This window comes from Heliangelus exortis, chromosome 7, assembly GCF_036169615.1.
Source record: "Heliangelus exortis chromosome 7, bHelExo1.hap1, whole genome shotgun sequence".
NCBI lineage: Eukaryota > Metazoa > Chordata > Aves > Apodiformes > Trochilidae > Heliangelus > Heliangelus exortis.
This window is the reverse complement of record NC_092428.1, coordinates 11695599-11717615: the sequence shown is the minus strand read 5'-3', so window position 1 is coordinate 11717615 and position 22017 is coordinate 11695599. Positions and strand designations below refer to the sequence as shown.

Here is a 22017-nt window from a genome sequence, read left to right as displayed (position 1 = left end):
ATTCTATTGTCTAGATGCAACGTGGAGGGGTATGACTGGTGGTTTGTTGTAGGTATTAATCTGTTTTTACTATAACACCCCAAGCAACATAAGCTTATAGAAATATTTCAGACAAACTGAAGAAATGAAAAAGGCTTTCAGTTGCTACATTTTCCCAACACCACTTCCTGCATTAGCTGCATGGTCATTAGAAATTCCCTCATGCAAGTCCTAAATTGCCTTTGTACAGTACCAGCTGAAGGGGAGAAAGGCTGCAGACTACATCCCATTTGTTTAACACCCATTTTGCCTGTGCCAGTGTATCTGCAGGACTTCATGAGGTTTAAAGCACATGGAGGCAGTCACACTATGTCTAATGAAGTAAATGGGAAATTTTCCCACCAACTACAGTAGGAACTGAGATGAGCCAGTACTTCTGGGACAAAAAACCAACAAAAAAACCAACCCCAACTTAAGAAACCAAATCCCACACCTCTCCCCTAGAACAAAGCCCAACTTTTAATTTAGGAGCATGCTGTAAGATAAGTAACGTTACCTTGATTATTTATAAGAGCATACAACAGAATAAAATGTCATATTTATTAGAATTTCTTCCAGTAACAGCATTGAACAACTTAACAAACCAAGTTGTGAAGTCTTAAAAAAAATCTAGGATTACGAATAAAGTTAAAATAAGTTGTTCCTTGTATTTAATGGCAACAAAGGGGGGACTGTCTACTTAAACCCAAACTTGTCATATAAACAGTATTACTTTAAGAAAATGTGATTAACATGATATGTAATTTTTGGAATGGACACACAGTGTATTAATGCCAATCTGAGTGAAACCAAGGAGTGAAACACATTACCGCCTCAAAGATCTGAAAATAGGCTTTTTGAAGAAAGGGGAGAAGGATCTTTCTAGTGAAATAACTTAGAAGATACCACAAAATGGACAAAAAATGCAAGAGTACAGAAGACGTTACGTGACATCCCTCATTACAACACTCCCTCAAGTCTGGTTATACAGTAAATAAAGTTAGTAAAGTGCATCTTTTAAAGACTTGTCTAGTGAAATTTTTTTTCAACTATAAAACACAACACAAGACGTGCATTTTATCAGTGTAATTTTTTAAAAACTAATATTTAACTTTTCATTCATCAAAGAAGAAAAGTTTTAATTGCAGTAGTGTTCACATTATTCTTCAACAGGATGCATCCTCATGTGCTTTTGTTACTTGGCAAACCTTTAAATATGGAGCATGACAAAATCATGCTGTCTAAGCAAGTGCTTCTCTCAGTGTAATACAATTCTTCAATGGCAGAATGCCCCATGCAGCACAACCACGTTAGATTTTGGGAAGCTTTGGTGCACTAACAACGGGATTGGTCTCCTGCAAATACCTTCTCCCTGCACTCTTATAGTCGTAGGTGCAGGTGTGAGTCTCTGCATAGCGGTGCGTTGCACAGAAGTTGTTTCCACATCTGAAGAATCAAGAATATCAGAAGTTACAAGCTTTTAGAAGCTTTTAACTGCATGACACGCTGGGAGCCCTTTGGTCTGATCATGTTTTGTTTATTTGACATAACTGCCTGGATTGTAATCATCCTTGATTAGTAACGTTAGCTGGAAGGGTAATCAAAATGACATTTTTGTCACTCAGTGTTGCAGTTTTAAACCAACAGTTCCTTCAGCTGGGAAGTTAAGCAGGATTGGTACTCCTGGAACCAGCCAGCACGGATAAAACACTAAGAAATTAAGAATGGTGGGCTTTGAGATCTATTTTTATTTATTTTTTAAGGACCTCACACAGCAGAAGTTGGTAGAATTCAGAAGAAAACAACATGAAACTAAAATGATGGCAGCAGTTGAAATCCCCTTAATGCATTTCAATTCAAAACCAGCACATCATTCAGAGCATTAAAATGTTTACTTCTGCACAACTTCTGCCTGGCATAAACTCAAATTAGTAATTTGAGATTAATAAATACAGATTTAGTCAGCTGTAAATACATCAGACAGACTAACTACAGAGAACATGACTTCCTATGTGATTAGATAAACATGAATCTTTTCCGTATCAGTTGCAATTTCAGTAAGTTACGACTGATTTTTTCCATTACACTTGACAGCTCAGCAGCTCAGACTCCTAACAGGAGAAAAGCACACCCTGGATGTTGTATCTGATACAAACAAGTGCTTCAAGTGGAGACTGATTATTAGCATCTTAGTGCCTGATTATTTTATATAGTTGCTTCTTGACTGTAAAACAATTACATAATTCAAAATCAGAATTCTGTTGAAATGGATCAAGCATTACTCATCCAACTTAATGTCTCGCTATTAGACAATAATCCTTTGTTTATCTGTTTCTCTTCATTTGTAATAAACTCTGGAGCTGTTCCTGAGGCTTTGTGTGTCTGGTAATACAGGTTTTTTTGGGTTTTGGTCACGTAATCAGCAGTTCTTATATGACTGTATTCTCTGTTTGGTTCATGTGCCATCCTAGTAAGCAGTCATATGATTGCTCCTCCTGAAACTAGAATGAATGCTATTCCTGGAGATGTGCTATTTCCCTCTTTTTTCCATGCTTTATTTTTAACCTTAAGCAAGCTGCTTAGTTACTACTAGAAGATCTTGCAGCTATTTACTCAGCAGGAAAGTGGGATTTTGAAACAGTTCTGGATACCTCAAAGACACCCAGACACAACTCCCCAGTGGCAGAAGTCTTGTTCATTCTGCTGTTCATTGGGCATGAACCAAGATCAGCTCAAAATACAGCCCTTACAGCACTGCAGTTTCCTCAAGCAGGTTTTTTTTGTTGTGATTTTGTTTTGTTTGTTTTAAAGTTTTCAGTGATTGCCACCAAGCATCAAGTCTCATTACACTGTCTGCAAGTCATGACCTGGCATTCTGCTGATGAGGTGCTGTAAATGCTCAAAGGTGCCTGAAATCTCACAAGAAACAGAACACACAATAAAAATTAATAATACCACTGCTGTTGAGAAACTTTGCAAAACATAAATCTGTAGCAAGTTCTCACCACACCAGTATAAAATTTCACCTTTTTTTTCTAATCATGCTTTTTAATTTCTTGTATCTTGAATTCCGATACCTTCCATTTCTTGATTTTCTTGAAAGAGCATACACTTCAACAGCAGAAGAGGTACAAATTTCCTGTATTTCAATTCCTGTAGTTTTGCTGAACTGAGAATTGCAACTTTTTTGAAGGCTGTCTTTTGATTTGCTATGCAAATATATACTATACAGTGTAGAAAACATTTTGCGTAGCCCAACTATCAGCTCTAAACAACAGCTGGTTATAGGCTCAGCCTACCTGCACTCATAGCTGGTTGCCAATCCAGTTTTCTTGCCACAAAGGAAGCAATGCTTTGTACTTTTCTTTTTTGCTTGAATTGAGCCATTCATAGGTGGAAGATGGATTCGTTCACCTGCTTTCAGGGGTAGAAAGACAGCAAAGGCATTTTAGTTTTACTTATTCTTGATCACAAATTAATTAAATGTTATATTTTGAAGACCAGATTAATTTTGCATTTCTTAGAATACTTCAGGTGCGAACCCCAAAGCCTAAACAGAGGAAAAATCCCCAGAAGTCAAAACAGAAAATATATCTCAAGCCTATGCAACACATTTGGAAGAGGCAGTGCAATGTGGAACTTAAATTATTTTTCACATCTGTTAAAAGTTCACATCAAGATGTTACAGAAAAAATAATGAAACACATCTCCTGAAGATCTTCCCAAATGTAAAAATGAAAACACATAATGTGACTAGGAAAGCACTGAACACAACAGCTTTCCAAAGAAGCAATTGGGCATTCAAGTAGCTGGTATATTCAGTAGCTAAAAACTCACATTTGCCAAATAAACTGTGCAACCTGTTAAAATTTTGCTGGTGCTCTACATTTGCAAGAAAAATGCCTTAGTAGACTACAGACCTCAATGTAGCTATATGGTTTAAGAAGACATTTTGCAGCTGTTTGTAAAATTTCTGTACATAAGACTTCAACTTTGACTTTTCCCCCTGTAATTCTTGGCTGCTACTTTGTAACCAGAGAGCATGTAAAGAAAAGGCATCTTCTTCCCTCTGCAGGAGCTCTTCATCCACAACTTGCTCATGCAAATTTTCTACATGCTGAGACAGTGGAAGTAAACAATGCATTCTCTCAAAAATCCTTTCTGTACTTCTACTATTATATTCTCAGGATACTCCCAAAAAGTGACCTCATGAGTTCAGAAGTGGTTTTTGTCAAGTGCACCCTTAATTCCAACAGTCATTTGTCAGCTGAGATACAGCAGGCTACATTCAAAAAGTAACACCAGGCAGTCACCACAGATTGCAGTTATCACTACTGCCCAGTGCTGTCCCATCACTACCCAGCATAGAAAGTTCTACACAGTGTTTGTCCATGCTATCAATTTTATCACCCAAAAGCTGCTATTTCAGGAGCACCAGTTACCCCTTTTTGTGAAAAAAAGAAAAAAACAAAACAAAAGAAAACAAACAAAAAAATCCCAATCCCCCCAAAACCCCAAAAAACCCAAACAAAACCAACAACCACCACAAACAAAAAACAAACAAAAAACCAAAACCAAAACCCAAACAAAGCAAACAGAGTTTGCAGAGAGCTCCCCCTGTGGACCATACTTAAACAGAAAAAACAATACACCCATCCTCACATTTATGGTCCCTACAGTAAATACAGCAACTAAAGGCCTTGGATAACAAACTGAACCTGTCTTGGCCAGCAGAGCATTACCAGCCACCTCCCTATCAAGAGCCTGCATGATATGGTGACACCAACTTTGCCTTTCTTATGTATGGAGCATTTGGAAAATACACTTCTGTCTGACATATGATGACAATACCCCAGAGGAGTGTTGTTGTCATAGTTCTGCTCAATACGATGCAGATGATAGTAGCTTCCCTATAATACAGACATGACTGTCAGAGTATGACCTCTTTTCCCATGGAGTAGGTGAGGACAGACCTGTTTATTAGTTACTGCTAATTCTCTATAATTAGATCTTAAAATCCTGGGATACATCCCTGACTCTTTTCCTAAAGTCATATAGAAAGGACAACCTGCAAACTGCAAGTCAAAGATGTGTTCACTGCTCTGAAACTCATTAGCTAATTGTCTTCAGAGTCTTAAGGCATCTAGACAATCCCAGTCCACACAAGAGAATTAATCACAAAAGAAATGGATATTTACACACACCAGAGCCATTTTCAGTAGATGTCAAGCATTAAGCACTCCACAGTTCACAAGACTAGCATAGGAAGAATAATGGCTATCACAAAAAAGAGAGAATAATCTGCATTATCCCAGTAATCTTGAGCATCTATGTACTTATTGCTTCCTCCCCATTTTGCCAAATCCTTCTGGCTCAAGCTGTAGTTCTAAAGACAATTCTAGTGATAAATTTTGCTCTGTTTTTAGTACACTCTAAAGTATCTAAAGAGATTTTGGAAACTTCAGAGAAGAATCTCAGATTTATGTCTACAGATGACATGAAGGATTCACTAAGTACTAAACAAAGCTAGAAAAGAGTCACAGTCCTATCTAAAATCTGCATTACATCTGTATGTTAAAGAATTGTTTAAAATATTAAAATTAAAACATGCTATAGAAGTGTAATACAACAAGTACTTTGGAAGACTTACAAAGATAAATTATTCTTGTCATCTATATATGTGCTACACCAGGAAAGAGTAAAGTCACCTTCAGTTATTAAGTCACATTACTTACCTACTCTTTTCCCTACAGCTGCAATACTTCCATTCATTCCAAGCCCATGTGCAGACTAAAAAAAAAAAAAGCAACAAATTTCCACAAGGAAATTACTAGCAGATGGAAATTAAATTAAAAGTTAGGCAGTCTGCTATCAGCTTACTTGAAATCAATGTTGGTTCAATCAATAGCTAACAAAGAGTCCAAGAAGTCTTCTGTGCAAAAATTTAAAATTCTGTAACATTAAGTTTTACTTAACATTACTACTTAATAATTTCCCCATACTTCACAACACACCAAAACAAAGTACATTGGTGACATTTGGTGCCAGTCACAGGGAAAACTTTGGAATAAATGATGATTAGTGACCAGCAAAAGAAGTCAGATGACACTCCAAACACAGACATTCATAATTCTGTCAGTATAAGAACTAATAATTTTAGTTGTGAACTGAAAAACAACTCTAATTTTAATGAAAAATTACTTCTAGGACCCAATTAGATAAATATGCAGTTAAGATATCAACAAGAAATCAGAAAACTGAACTGCTAACTATCAGGGATTTAAGTAGACCTCCTCCTCCCCATTTGCCTTCCCTGAAAAGACACAGACACACACGAAAACATAATTTCTGTAAGACCAGTACAAAAAAAATACAGGAAAACTTTAATTTCTTTGGAAGTATGAGTACTCACTAGAATATATTTAGTAGCTTCAGTCGGAGGAGCAGTTTTCCTAAAGCTTTCTTCCTGAAAATGCTGAAGGTTTGTAGGTAGTGCAATATCAGAAGTCCGAAACCTGCCTTTCCCACAGGAACTCAGTAAACTTTCCCTGTCTGTGCTCCGAGACAGTGAAGCCAGAAATCCTGAGTTACTTGCAGAACTCACAGGTTCTTTGGGTGCCTTGTTAGCTACATCTGTCATGCCCCTAGCCTCTGCTTTAGAAATTACATCAGGTCTTTTGCCAAGTGACTCTACTTTCCCACCACGAAACCTCGTAGCCCTGGCTAAAGTGGAGTCGGCTACGCTTCGGACTTCCCGCAGCACGTTTGGGGAAGCTGTAGATCTCAGGTTAGCAGCCTCAAAGCATCTGGGTTGTGTTTGTGGTTTTAGAGAACTGTGACGAGCCACTTGTGCTGAAGACCAAAGAGGTGACAAAAGCAGATTTTTCTGTGGACTTAAATCGTGAGTACTGAGAAGATCAGCTCCCATTGCTGCAGTGCTCAGCACCTTGCTAATGGGTTTCCTATGCTGCTCTGCAACCTTAGATTCTTCATCTCCACCTGACAGTTCAAGTTCTGTGTTCACCTTTGCTATGCCATATATCTCACTACCCTTTTCAGTGGTGCTTGCTTCTGTTAGCAAAGCAAAAGCATCTGTTTCAGGTAGAAGCTTTTCTTCTGTTCCATATATTTCTACATTTGTTAGATTCGGAAACAAAACAGCATCCTCATCACTTGGTGATGTCACGTTTTCTGATGTTTTTTCTGAATTTGTAGATAGAGATGAAACAGGAGTCAGAATAGTACTTGTAGGCAGCTTTCCATTTTCTAGTTCAATACGAGATATTTTTGGTGGTAACCTGATGCTACCAACAGACTGAGACCAAGAGCTGCTCTGCCAAGTTTCATCTTCCTTAAGAAAGTCATTAGTAGTGGATGGCATTGTAATACCAGCAGTGGCCAAAGTAGCCAGTGCTGAAAGTGCATTTTGGGAATACTCTGAGGGATATGAACTTCCAGGAGGAGGTAGGCAAGACTGTCTAATATGGGGGAGCACTCTTAAAAAGCGGTGACGAGCAGCAGCCACTGAGCCACTGGATGGTCGAGGAGCCACTGGAGGACGAGGTTTCACTTTCACAGTTTTCTTAGGCTATTAAAAACAAAACAAAGCAAAAAACACACATAGAACAACAATTAGTATTTGGATTATGATGGCATTCAAAAACCCGACTGAGATCACATTCCCAAGAATTTAGAGAGTATAAGGCCAGAAAGGACCAAATAATTCTTTCTACTCCCTCACCTGCTAATAGACATCAAGACTTCACCCCAACATCTGAATAATAAAATAAAAAATTACAGTCAGAGAAAGGCTTTTCAGTTGGTAGGCTAAATGTCAGAGAAACATGAAAGGGAAGCCAAAATGCCATCAAAGTTACTCAGAAGAGCTTAGGGTTTCAAGGCAAACAATGAAAGGAAGTGTATAATCTTCACTATACAGAACATTTGGGTAACCTAGACAGACATGAACACCAATGTAATGTTTTCTAGCTAGTCTCATTCTCATATTGATTAGTTTTTCAGTTACAGTATTTCTAATGAAGTTTCACTTAAAAGATTTTTACAGAGCAGTACTGCAAATCCATGCCACCTAAAGCATTAGAAGACAAAAACACAAAACAAAGCCCCACACACCCCCAGAAAAAAACCTACAGGATCAGTAGTGAATTCTTTGAATGTGGACAAGTAGATCCAAGTAAAGCCAATTCCTCACAGCAGAACAAGAGCACTTACTTAAAATAACAGATAAGCAATCATCTACCCTTGATCACTTCAATTCCCAAGACTGCAAAGTATCTGACCTGCTTTATAGCAAAGTCAGCATTAGGAAAAACATTTTAGGATAAGAAAATTTAATCACAACTGCACCTTTTTACTCAGATTCATGTTCTCCATCTTTGCCTTGAGCAGTTTCATTTTATTCATAGTAATTGAATTCTCAATAATCTGTTGGCCAGAAGGTGATGCCTCTGTCTCATCTTCATCATCAGCATATAAGTTATAAACTGAACCACTACTGAAAAGAGAAGAAAGTTTGTGTTTAACCTCTAATCAAGTAATTATGTTTTCAGTGTATTCTCACAACTAGCAAGTCACATCCATGGTTGATCTGTTGACAAAGCATTATGCAAAATTCTATGCAAAGACATTTCAAATCCATTATTTATCAGCATTCCCTATTAGATGTTCACACAAAGTGATGATGCTGAAATAAGCAACACAGCCACGCTTCTGGGAAGCTGTTACACCACAAAGTTGGTTCACAGTAACTATGCATTTCCCTCACAGAGGGGATATCCAGTTCCACAAATGTCTCCTGAAGGTAAGGCCAAAGCTGTTAACTGTGTGAGTCAGACAACAAGCTGATCTGTTTTCCAATTAACCAGACACTGGCACGGAAGGAAAGTCCAAATTTCTATCCATCCTGAGGAGTTTTCTCTCCATAAATGGAGAGATCAACCATGGGGATGTGATATTATACATCTCCTTTTCAAAATAAATAAATCAATTTTTTAAAAGTTCAGTTTAAGTTTCCAAAGAGTTTCACATTTGGAAAAAAAATAAACAAGTTAGAATTGCTAGAATCTGAACATTTTAATTCAGTAGTCACTAGAAAGACAGTATCTGCCTTGTTTGTTCAAAGAAGCATTAGTCACTAGCACACATCCAACATTTGACAGTGAAAGAACAATTAGGAGTGTGAAATTCATTACAAAATGATGCATTTAATGCATGTAGCACATTTTAAACACTCTGTTGCCCTTGGTCCAGGGCCAGTGTTTTCACACTGACTCTCTAACCCATTTCCTAAAATGAAACAAAATTCCTAAAGCAGCTCAGGTGGGACTCATCTTTAAGAGCAAGACTGTAGCAAATTCAAAGTTAAAGTCAGCAACACAGTCCAGTCATTTTTTACCAAAAACAGAGCAGCTTCATATGCGAGAGTCACCATGCATATTATGCACCACTCCTGGTAAAGATTCAACATTAAAGAATAACTTCAGAATTTTAACGCTGCAAAGACTCAAGTCACCCGTTCAAATAATTCTTTGACCTTCCCTTCCTTCATTCTAAGGACAGAAAGAAAAATTAAATGATTTCTGTTTGGTTGGGGTTTGTCTCTTGTTTGATTTTTTTATGCAAAAGGATTGCTATCCTTTTTCTTGCATTTTCTGGATAAACAGAAGCAAAAAAAAAAAAAAAAAAAAAAAAAAAAAAAAATCAGTCCTCTACCACAACTCCAAGAATTTTCTTTTAATCCAGAGACAGTAATCACTGCACATATTTATACCTTGCCAAGCTTTAATCATTAACCTAAACAGAGATAAAATGAAACTATCTGGTGAACTATAAAACAGAGCCCACACCAATTATTAATTTCTAAATTACAGTCACTAAATTCTGCTCCATACATAAGCAATGTGAGAAAAGCTGATAAAATAAGTGCCTCAAAATGCAAAACAAGTCACTATATAAATACCCACATATATAAACACAGCGTGGAAAACACTTGTATTCAGATACATAATCTCTCTCTGTAAAGATCAAATGAAAAGGTCCGATTTGTTTCCATTCTTTCCTTCCTTTGCTACTTTTTCCATTTCCCATGAAGTCTGATTCAGCCATAATAAAAAAATTAAAAATTTAGATTTCTTCTTCTGTCCCCAAATTAAGTCTACCTTAGTAGAAAAGCTAATGGATGAACCCCCATTGAAAGCACAGATGAAGAAAAACAACTCAAATTGAATGTTTTCAACTCAGGTAGCTTCCAACTTTATTAGATCATTTCACCAGTGAAAGCATATTTCTTAAGTATAACATATTTTACTTTTTATACATGCTGTTGTGATTAAAAGGCTTACCAAGATGCTTGCAAGAGCCTTAAGAGTGCAGTTTATTCCTCCAGTTTGCTATTTTTAGCCAATGTCAAGTAAATTATTATTTAATCTGTAGACTATCCAGGATTACCTAATTGACAAGTACTAAGAATTTCAAACAATTGTTCATGATAGTTTTAAATGGAAAAAAAAATCATGACACACACACAAATTTAAATAGGTAGGCAGATACCAGAGATCCCATTACATTGAAAAAATGAAGATCAAACTCCTCCTGAAAACTTCTTGAATCTACTCAGTGAGCATCCACAGTCCTAGCATTGAATTAGTTTGGATGCTCTTTGAACTGGAGGGGTAAAAAGGAATAATTTGGTAACAGGCAGTGTATCAGTGAGAACAGGAATTAGATCTATCTGCTCCTCTTTCCTGCAGTGTATCCAGGCCAGTGCAGCAGCAAAGTTCTCAGTTCTTACTGATGGTGTTTTTTACCTATTTCAAAACTACACACAATGCCACATGTAGCTGTTTACTGAAGAGTGCAGGGGCTGAAAGATAAGATCAAAAATGTGAAGTATTTGTATTGCCTCTCTTCTTTCACCCCAGTAATTGTATATCAAACACCAAGTCTTTCTACTTTGTGTAACTATGTGGGAATTCAACACTGACATTCAGCCTGTGGTTTTTAAGTACAGATTTCTTATAAAAGATTCTAAGAATAATATCACTCTGAACCCACTGAACTGCAGGGTACAGCTAGTTCCCCAAACAGAGATTCTTTTCCTTACAGTTGTACAAATATCAAGTTCTTCAGTGAAGAAAAAAAACCCTATCCAAAAGCTGCAGTGCAAAGACAGAATCTAGTAATGTCTAATACATATTACTAAATTTAGGCAATAAAAAGTAATGTGTACTATGATGTACTTGCTCTTCAGGTGGTAACACTACTTTGACCCTCTGACAGACAAGTTTGGTACCTCAGAAGTATCTATCTGAAGCCTAATTAAGTGCAAAGGCTAGCTCTACTGGTAATTTTTTTCAGCATATTTTAAAAACACAAAAAAACTACTAAAAAACCATACCAAATCAAAACACAACAAAAAACCCCAGTTTCTCAAAAAGTTCAGACAAATCCTCTAAGAATTTCGCACTGCCAATCTATCATCTTCCTGACTATTTGGTCCAGTCATATCCGTACAAAAAATAACATCTAACCTGTGAAGAAAGAAATGTTTGTAACACTAGACAAATGCCTTAAGATGGAAGAGAAAGTACTTTAAAAAATTTTTTTAATATCTTTATTGCCATATATACTCTCCTATGAATTGTTCCTTTTTAGAAAGGGCTGGAATGTTGAAAATTGCCTCAAGAGCATGAATTGTCTCAAGCACCAAGTAAGCTTTACATTACTCTGACAACTGTCAGCACGGCCACTGACCACAAGTAACTACTGTGCTGTTACGCCTCCCAGTTACTGCATTTCAGCAGCCTTTAAGGAACAACTCTTGCAATATTCTAGATACATTACAGATACTCTTCTGACAATGTCAATGAAGATGAGCTGAAAATTATACAGCATCCCCCTCCCTTTTGAAGAATAATGTAAAGACTAACACCAACTTTACCTCAAAGATTCAGACAATGGTGTCAAAGTACCATCTCCCCGATCTACCACACGGAAGAAATTCAACTGGTCTCCTTCTCGATACACTAAGAAGGTGACTTGTTTGTTGGATGGCCCCTTCTCCCAGATCTCCTCTCTACTGGGATCCATGTATTCAGCCATTTCCCTGATAGGGTCTTCCACAGGAACTACAAAAAGAAACAACAAAATAAACCCAAATTATTATTGGTGGTGTTCTCATCACCTCTGAAAGCTCAACTCAGTTTACAATGGGAATTCCCAATCTAGAAGATGAGTGTTTTCCAAGTGAAAATTATAAAGGGTATTTCTCTATTTTCATTCCTTTATAATAGATGATCCACATAACCATGTTTATCATCTGACTGAACCAGACCAATTCTTACTAACCAGATTTTTAAAATTAATTGTATAATGATACTATACTATACTTTTTTCTGTAGGTGAAGAAATTCTGATTTTAACACTTAATGATTCTATACTAACAGGTATCCTGTATAGCTAAACAATATAAGATGGATTGGTGCACTTTACATGAAAAAGTTCCACCTCTTTTTTTTTTCTTTTTTTAGAAAAAAAACCCTATTTTTCCAGTTACTTTGGAACTGAAGGATGCTCATCTAAAATGACCAAATCACAGGATGGCAGGGCTTGGAAGGGACCTCTGAAGATCATCAAGTCCGGCCCCCTGCAAGAGCAGGGCCAAAGAGAAGCTGTTTAGTTATGAAATGTTGCATGAAAATCATTATTTCTGAATTAACACCTACCTCTTCTAGTGTTAATAGGTCCACCTCGCATAGCCAGAACTAACTTCAGAGTGCAGCCTTCTGAAATGCTGTAAAAAACATAAATGTATGTAGCATTTTCTACTGCTTATGCTAATGATAGTTTAGAAACAATCATAATTTTATTCTATACTTACTTATAATAATTTAAACAATAGTCATCCTTCAGCTCTGTATTATTCCAAATTAAGTGCTGCTGAGAGACAGGAATACCTGAGCAAAATAAACAAAAAGAATCATAGAATCACAGAAAGTAAGGGGTTGCAAAAGACCTTGAAAGCTCATTTAGTCCAACCCCCCCTGCTAGAGCAGGGTCACCTACAACAGGTTGTGCAGGAACACGTCCAGGTGGGCTTTGAATGTCTCCAGGGAAGGAGATTCCACAACCTCCCTGGGCAGCCTGTGCCAGTGCTCTGTCACCCTCACAGTGAAGAAGTTTTTCCTTATACTTATGTAGAGCCTTCTATACTGGTACCTGGGGTTGTTCTTTCCCAGATGCAAGACTTTACACTTGCCCTTGTTGTAATTCATTAAATTTCTCCCTGCCCAACTCTCCAGCCTGTCCAGGTCCCTCTGAATGGCAGCACAGCCTCCTGGGGTGTCAGCCACTCCTCCCAGTTTTGTGTCATCAGCAAACTTGCTGACTGTACACTCTATCAATGACCTTGATGATGGGACAAAGATATTGAACAGGACTGGACCCAGCACTGATCCCTCCACCAGTTACAAGTTTCCAGCTGGATCCTGCACATTGGTCACCACTCTTTGGGCTCTATTGTGTATCCAGTTCTCAATCCATCTCACTGCCCATTCTTCCCTCCAACATTTCCAGAGATTACTCAAGAGGATGTTATGGGAGACTGTCAAAAGCCTTGCTAAGGTCTTGCACCCAATACTGTGTTATCTTTACTTTGTCCTTGGGAGATTCAGCAAGGACCTCCACATTTCCAGCCTTAGGAACATAACAGTGTTCTCTTAGGCCATCAAAACATTTCTTATTACTTATATCTGGCAATATTAATTTTCAACTCAAGTTCTGAGACAGATTTGGCTAATTATTTTTGATAAAAGGAAGTAAGCACACCAAGTGCTTCTTCCTTAATAAAAATCCATATTGTACACAACCATTAACTGTTTCTTTTTGCCTGCATAGTCAACATATTTAGATACAGATATAACACACTTTGAAGATAATAAACTTAAGTTGGTACAAACTGAGGTCCTAACACATTTTTACAAGAATCCTGACACTTTCCAAATTTTGGATAAAGTAGAAACCTGGACAGATATGAAAGGATAATAAATCTCAGATCACACACACACAAAATTTTCCTTCAGCATCACAAAGGAGTCCTGTTGTTCAATCTGCCTAGTAAAATCCAGATAATTAAGATCTCACTGTGCATTCCTGACAAACTGAAAAGAAAATTAAAATCTGTAATTTATTTTTTCAAAAAGGTCTAAACACCACTACTCAGATGAAGAAGCAAAAGCTGTATTTTCCAAAAGGTTAGAGTACCTTATATTCTACTTCTATCCACTGCATGATAAGCATTATTAACATTGTTATTGCATGTTAACACTGTTAGACGTTTACACCTTATGTACAACCTAAACATAAGGAAAACAATTCTTTACAGTAAGGGTAACAGAGCACTGGAACAGGCTGCCCAGAGAGGTTGTGGAGTTTCCATCTGTGAAGACATTCAAAACCTATCTAGCTGTGTTCCTGTGTGACAGACTCTTCAGGTGATGATGCTCTATCAGGGGGCTTGAATGAGATGAGCTTCAGAGGCCCTGCCAATACCTGCCCATTCTCTGATTCTGTAACATATTCAGACATTTAAAGGGAGATACAAGTAGCGATGCTACACAATGACACTTCGCATAATGCATCTGGCAAGAGGGGAACACAAAGATTTAGAGTTTATTTGCGTGGCTTCCAAAAACAAACTTCCCAAGGCTTGCAAGGGTGCTTAACAAGCTGTGGCAAAAGGTCAGTTAAGTAGCCCCGTCCTGGCTGGAGGAAGGGCACAAAGCTACCAACACCCATCACCCAGAAAGGAAGAAAAGGGGAACAAATTCTGCTGAAAGTCCAAGTAGCTTCAACAGGCAAGTAAGAGACATGCTAAATGGATATCTCCACACAAAAGAGGGAGTGCACTTTGGAATAACTGTCATTGACATTATTTAAGTATTTAAGTATAAGGGGGGATGGCAATTTCCTTTTTTTTCATCACAGCTCACATCTGTATCTTCTTTTTTATCAATGACCAACACAACTTTACTTCACTTGGATAGCACTTAATGTGAATCTTGTGTGCTCTGAAGTCCACAAGACATTCATGAGGGGAATATGTTCATACAGGAGACTAATATACTGGTTACTACACTGCTAGCTATTATTTAATAACTGGTTATTGGTTATGTTTCCAGTCTGCAGCATCCGTAAAACAAGAACAAGGTGGCAACAGATTACAAACAGTCATTACTGCCTGCATTTGTTATGGTTTCAGCAGGCTCCAAGGAGCCATTTCCATTTACTTTGATAAACTCAGAGTATTTGTTAAAATGGCTGGCTTGCAATTGGCAGTACTGCAGTGAAAAATGTTTTTATTTATTTAACAGTGACAATGTATTTTTGATTAAGTGAACATATGAAAAGACTACCCTGCTGTAATGGGAAACAGACAAGTCTTTATTACCAATTCATTTTATGCTGCTTTCTGAGAATCCTGTATTTATACACAGAGGAAATGCTGTGTGCTTTATAGGTTCAGGTGAAGGAAAATATACATTAGCATTCCCTTTTCTGGATTATTTGCTTTCTCAAGTACACTTGCATTTGAGATCAGCATGTAAAACTAGCAATGAGACATGCAAGATAGCCCTCCACCCTTCTCCTAAGCAGCATGTGACTGTATCACTGGACTGCTTTAAATCAGTACTGGGAAAAAAACTCCAAAACAAAACCAACAAAACCCAGTAGGGCAATAAGGTAGACAGAAAGCAGATTGTCTATTGAAGTGGCTGAAGATGAGCTGACAATGTGGCCTACTAAAACAGGGGAAGAAGAGAAGCTGGTACTCAATCCCATCTCTGAATCAGCATTATCAGATACACCCTTAAGCTTCACTCCTTTACTCTTCTTTCTGGCATACTAATTAGGCTCACCTGAAAAACTGATATGGTCAAACCTGACCCAGAAAAAGCCCTCTGCAGATTTCAGAACAAGCTTGATTTTATCTTGTAGGTAAGAAGGTTGCTATGTTAAAAGCACCACATACATTTCAAAGCAGTTTACTAATTTTGAAATTGCTGGAGTTTATCTTAAACATTTGCTTTTTGTTGCTGCTCACAGATGGGCTGGGCTGACAGTCTCATCTTCCTTCAGAAAATAAAGGAAGAGGTGCAAATGTTCCAAACTTAGAGCAGCCAGACCATTAACTGTAAATCCCTTCAATTATCATTTGTATGACAGTAAGGTACACTGGTGTAAATGGTGCTCAGTACTGAACTACTTTTATTCACATTTGTCTGGTCCTCTGACTCTGGTCCTCACAAGCAAAGGTATTTTCTCTAATGCAAATATCATTGTTACATACTCTGAATTGACAGAATACAGAAAGAATTAAAACATCCATAAGAATTCTGCTTGATAATCATCCAGTTCCTTTTACTTAAAGTGAAGTTGCTGTACCTATGCAGCAAAATGACAACAAAAATACCAAAGAAAAATAACACGAGGATAGTACACACACAACAAAATTATTCTTGCATCTGTCACTCCTTGCTGACCACAAGCTTTCCAAATTAAGCTGTACTCTAAATGCTAGTTCCATTTTTCCCCCCTTATAATAATACAAGAACAAGAGAACACCTGAATTTTTATCTAAAGGTAGTTGCTTCCACAGAGACAGATCATAAAATTCAGTTGCAGTGATTGAACAAACCATGACTGAATTATTTTCTTATTTATGTAAATGAAAGCCTAAACACTCCATACTGTAGAATGCAAATTAATTCCTGTAAAATAATAAAAAATATTAAGGAAAAAAAATTAATACCAACACCAAATCCCAAGCCCCACCTCTTCTCTAGACTCAAACCTATCTTGCTGAAAAAGCGTTTACAGATATTATCTTTAACAGATATCAGATGACTTTTAACAGATGTTAACAGATGAAAGAATTAACCACTACTAGGAATACACTTGCTGGATGTTCCTTGTATAAAATTCAATACACTGATTGGTGTTTCCAAATGAAGACCAATAATATCACAGCAGCTACAAAGACTTGTGCAACAGAGGTTGAGAAAAGAGATCTTTTTGGTTAAAAAAAGTGCTATTTCCTAATTTAATAAAATCTTGCTATTTTTAAGTACCATTCACGTATTAAAGCCTCAGTCTTTCATGTCACCCTGAAGCTTAGGTATCACCCTATCCATGACCCTCATCTTGCTTTCAAATACCAATAATCAAAAAGTAAAACCAACGCAGTAGGTAGTGCTGCTGATAATGCTGTGCTATGCAGCTGGCTCTGTGTATTCCAGCTGTTAAGCCACTACTAGAGACAAAGGGAGTTATTTCTTCTCCAGTGTACCATTTAAAAAGATTCATTCAGTGAATCTGAAGCCAGGAGAAATTTACCCTAGGTGGGATCAAACTCAACATGAGAACAGATGTACAATTTGGGCACCTACTACCCATGGAATTTATTTGAGGATCTGGTCCAAAACACACAACAGATCCATTTTAACTTCAGTTAACAAGTAGACATGCACTGGAATTTCAAATGCATTAGAATTAATTATTAAATTTTCACCCGTATTCTTTATTGACTAAACCAAACTGGAAACAGAGAGCTGGCGATCTGGAGCTCTCTTCCTAGTAAGGTGCTAATGTCTACTACAGCTGTCTAAACACATCCTTTCCACATCAGATACTTAAACAGGCAGCAAGAATGACAAACAGTATCAGAATTATACAAAATTCCTAACATGCCATCCACGCTGTCCTTTCTTATTACAGTGCAGACAGTCTACAGCTTTGATATTCCAGTTATTGCCAAAAATCAGTTTGTCTTGATTGATGTTTTATTATTAGCCTCTTACATTTACAGGTACTGGTGACATTTGGACATATTTGTTAGCTTCTGATATGATCCTAGATTTTATTCTTGGAGATCTCAGGTCTCAGATAATTTTCTCAAAACTTGTCTTTTTGTATGCATACACATCATCACCCTCAACACCCAAATCAGTTCACAGAGGCAATATGCACACCCTGTGCAGCCTCCCAACAGTGTAGGAAGAATTCTCCATCCAGAAGTGCAGTTTATATGAGAGAGGTTCACATCCCATGAAATTTGACACAGTACAATAGCAAAAGGGACAAGCAGCAGCAGAAACAGAAAGACATGTAAACTTTCTGTTTCCCATGCTAATTCACAATGGCAAAATCACTTCAGGATTTTCACTCCTCCTGCATGATTTATTGCTTTACCTTGTGCACTATTAATAGGAACTTCACTACTGAAACATTATTTTTAGATGCAACCCCAAACAAAATAATTTATCATTGTGTATCTGTCCCTTCCATGTACAGCCAATCTCTTTTCACTCTACTTCTCATAAATCTTATGAATCAGGACATTACAGATATTTCAACTGGATTCTAACAACTCAATGATAAGCAAAAATTAATTCTTCCCTTCTGTATTTTAATGAAATTTACTTATTAAGTCTACACAGCAAGCACCTAAGCCATTAACTACCTTATGTTACAAACAACAACATGTAAATAAAATTCTGAATAATCAAGATTATAACTTTATTTCCGAGCTGTTCTGATAAGAAATTCTGATATTCTGCAAGCTAGGCACACCCAGCCTGCAGTATTAAGATGTAGGTATAATTCAGTGTGTCCATTTGCAATCTCCTGTTTTGCACCACAAAAAATTTCAATTCCTCTTCCCTACATCTCCCACTGGTTTCTTCTTTAAAGAAAAAGATCATTCAAAGCTCACTTCATCTATACCATCCACAGCCCACCTTCACCTGTATTCACCTGCCTACGCTCCCTTTTAATTCACTTCTAGTCAGTATTCTATCACACATCTCTTTGCATCTCTCCTACACATATTTTCAATCACACAGAAGAAAAATCCTTTTCTTGCTTCACTTGTAGCCTCCAGGAGCAACTCAACACATTCTCTGACCTGTGATTAATTATGGCCCTGTCCACAGGAAACAAAAGCACCTCCATACAGCTCCTCATCCGTGGCTGTGCTGATGCAGACTCTGGCTACCTGCACAGTAGAGCTGCTACTAAGTGATCCTACCAGCAGAAAGTCACCTCTATTGCCACAGTACTTCTGTGTTTTAAGACTTTTGCCAGCTATGTTTCTGTCCATTCATTAGTGCAGATTTCCATAACAGGAGAGTATCTCAGATTCAAGAGTAAAGCACCATATTCCATCACCCAGAGGGGCAGTTACACAGAGACAGAAGAATAAAAAACATGTACAGGTACACTGGGGAAAGAGAGGATCCCTTTTCTTAAAATTAGCAACTCCGATACCATACTCTCAGTTTATGCAGCTATGCAGTTCTTCAACTCCTCCAACGTGAGAAAAATGATGCAATGCTGCAAAGCAGACTGAATATGTATATATACATATTTCAAATCACATTCTTTAAAGCAGGATCATTCCCATTGCAGAGAAAAACAGATGAGATAACTTAAAGGAGATTTTCACTTTGTAAGAAATGCCACATTCATCATTTTAAGATAAAGCATTGCTTAGCCAGACCTCTATCAGCAAAAGATCACTCACCTACACAAAATTCAGATCAGTAACTCCAAGCCATCTTTGGGCTTTGCCAGCAATGCAGTTACTGCTGTAACTGAAGTAGCATAAATAAATTGTATGAACTAACTTAAGAAACAATAGCCATAGCACCTACTGTGAAGCATACTCAGACAGTTGCAATATAGACATACTGCAAGACTCAAGTTTATAACTTTGCTAGTTAAAAAATAACTTATGTCAGAAAATCGTTTCAACACCAAAACCACTATATCCCATAAAATATCAAAACAATTAATGTTTACCACAGACTTAAGATTTTAATGATATACACACAACAGAGATGAGTAAAAATACAAATCCCAGTGAAGCCTAAGCCATGAGCTGATAGAAAGGGAACAGAAAATAACCCAGTTCCAATTAAAACTAAGTGCCTAGCTTATATGCATTATTAAAGAAGTAATTTAAATTAACTGGTTTGATTCTGGCAATTGTAATTTGGAAAACAAGACTTCCTCTATACTGATAAGGCTTATGCTGAAATAAGGGAGAAGAGTACCTTCCAGTCTTTGAATTTTAGCTTTCACAGAAATAACTGTTTCAAAGGTGGAAACTCGCAGCTCAAAGCACGTTCCTGTAAGTGTTTCAATGAAGAGCTCCATGGTCTCATAAAAAGGAAGCTTGTACTGAAAAGGTCCCATATTATCTTCATTATAAAAAGGAGGCTCTTTCTTGTTGGCCATTACAAAGGATTTACAGCTTCTTTGTAAGAAGATCTGTCAGCAAACTACATTCCACTTCTATCCATGTCAGCTTTGAGGACAGGTGTGGTGCCTTGCTGTTCATGTCTGGGATTTTTCACCTATAAAGCAAACAAGCACAGTTCGAACAACACCTGAACATGGCTGTTTAAGAGGGCCTAATTTTATTCTGGATGAGCAATAAAATAGCTATTAAGAAGCAGTAAAACAGTATCTACATCACGCAACAGATAACCACAGATAATATTAGTAACAGCAGTTTCTGGACTCTAATTTTAACCATCATTCCAGGCCCTACCTCCTCCCTTTTCATTTCCTTTTCACGAGGAACATCGCAACCCGACCCGTCCTATTAACGCCCTGAGCCTCCAGACAAGAGCTGAGCCCTCGGCAGTGTCAGAACAGCAGAAAAACTCCAGATAGATGCAAAAGCAGGAGCTCAGGGAAGGCAGAGGAGGAGACGGCGGCTTTCGCCCGTCGTCCGCGACACGGTCCCGCCAGTCCGCCCCAGCGCTGCTCTCCGGAACCGGGACGGCAACGCCGAACCCGGGCCAGCAGAGCCCGCAAACAAAGGAGCGAGAGCAGCTGCGCATGGCACCGCGCCCCGGGGCGGCCCTGCGCTCCAGGTAGGAGCCGTGCCAGCCGGACCCCCAGCTCACCCTCGGGATGAAGCTACCCCCTTCTCCCCCCTGTTCCCTCAGGGATGCGCCACAGGCCCGCGGAGCCGGGCGACCGAGCGCTACCTCTCCCCGCAAAGTCCCCGAGGGAGCAGCACCCCCGAGGGCGCGGAGACCGCCGCGTCGGGAGGATGGGATCCGCCGTCGGGCCCGCTCGGAGACAAACGGTGCTACTCTCTGCCCATGCAGCCCCGCCCGCTGCGCCTCACAGAAGGTTGCCGGCTCCGGCGGGGCTCAGGGACGGGGCGAGCCGCCGAGCCGCCGCCGCCGCAGGGATGGGAACCCGGTAGCCGTCCGCGCAGCCTCTGGTATCCCAGCAGCCCCCGCGCTTACCTGGCCTTTATGACATCCCCGCCGGCTGTCCGCCCGCAGCCGAATGCGAGGCGCCTCCTCCCGCAACCTTCCTGCCGCTGCCCTCGGGCGTCCCCCGGGCCCTCCCGCCGCTCCGCGCGTCTCCGCTCCTTGGCGTTAGACGCGGGGCGGCGGAGCCTGCGCAGGGAAGGGCCCGGATGCAGCTCCCCCGCCGCTAACGACGGCCACGTGACAGCTGCCCGGGAGGGCGCGGTGGCTCCTGGGAGATGTAGTCCAAGGGGACCCCTATAGATGGCGGCCCCGCGGCCTCTGGCGCAGGCGGAGAAGGGCGAGGCTGAGGGGGGGGGGTGCTCTAGCGGCTTTGACCAGGCCTTGTAAGCTGCGTGCAGACTGTTGACCTTTCCTCAGGGAAGACGTGCAAAACCACACATTTTACCTCAAACTCAAGCCTAGGGGGAGTCAGGGAGTGCTGTTGTGTACTAGCGCTGCCCTGGGCCCAGTGCGGGCAGGAGCAGGGGGTGACCCAGGCCTGGAGCAGCCGCGGCCGCAGGCAGGGAGGGAAGGAAGCGGTGCCCTTGGGTACCTTTACTCAGCGTCAGTGCTCAACTCTGCAGCAGCTTCAACAGAAATGTTGGTCAGACAAATCTCCAGGAACAATATTCCCCTCACCACCTTC

At 39.2% G+C, this 22017-nt stretch overlaps 1 protein-coding gene across 6 annotated transcripts; it reads right to left on the bottom strand.

Moving 5' to 3' along the window:
* Positions 1–565: 565 nt before the first annotated feature.
* ZFAND4 (zinc finger AN1-type containing 4) lies at positions 566–21488 on the bottom strand. Of its 6 annotated transcripts, none has more exons than XM_071748813.1 (10): positions 21363–21488; positions 20151–20453; positions 12917–12992; positions 12762–12829; positions 11978–12164; positions 8386–8533; positions 6431–7606; positions 5754–5808; positions 3318–3435; positions 566–1464 (listed from the first exon to the last, which is right to left on the bottom strand). In XM_071748813.1, the coding sequence occupies exons 2-10, from the start codon at positions 20332–20334 to the stop codon at positions 1329–1331; spliced, it is 2148 nt and encodes a 715-aa protein (XP_071604914.1). In that variant the 5' UTR covers positions 20335–20453; positions 21363–21488; the 3' UTR covers positions 566–1328. The 6 variants fall into 6 exon arrangements, with proteins under 6 accessions (XP_071604914.1, XP_071604918.1, XP_071604917.1 ...); XM_071748817.1 differs by having other exon boundaries at positions 3318–3432; XM_071748816.1 differs by having other exon boundaries at positions 8386–8530.
* Positions 21489–22017: the final 529 nt, after the last annotated feature.

Coding starts and splice junctions, on each gene's coding strand:
- ZFAND4 (XM_071748813.1), bottom strand. CDS start 20,334: ATGGCCAACAAGAAAGAGCCTCCTTTTTATAATGAAGATAATATGGGA. Junction 12,993..20,150: donor TAAAATTCAAAGACTGGAAG/GTACTCTTCTCC, acceptor TATTTTGCTCAG/GTATTCCTGTCTCTCAGCAG. Junction 3,436..5,753: donor AGCTGTAGGGAAAAGAGTAG/GTAAGTAATGTG, acceptor TACCCCTGAAAG/CAGGTGAACGAATCCATCTT.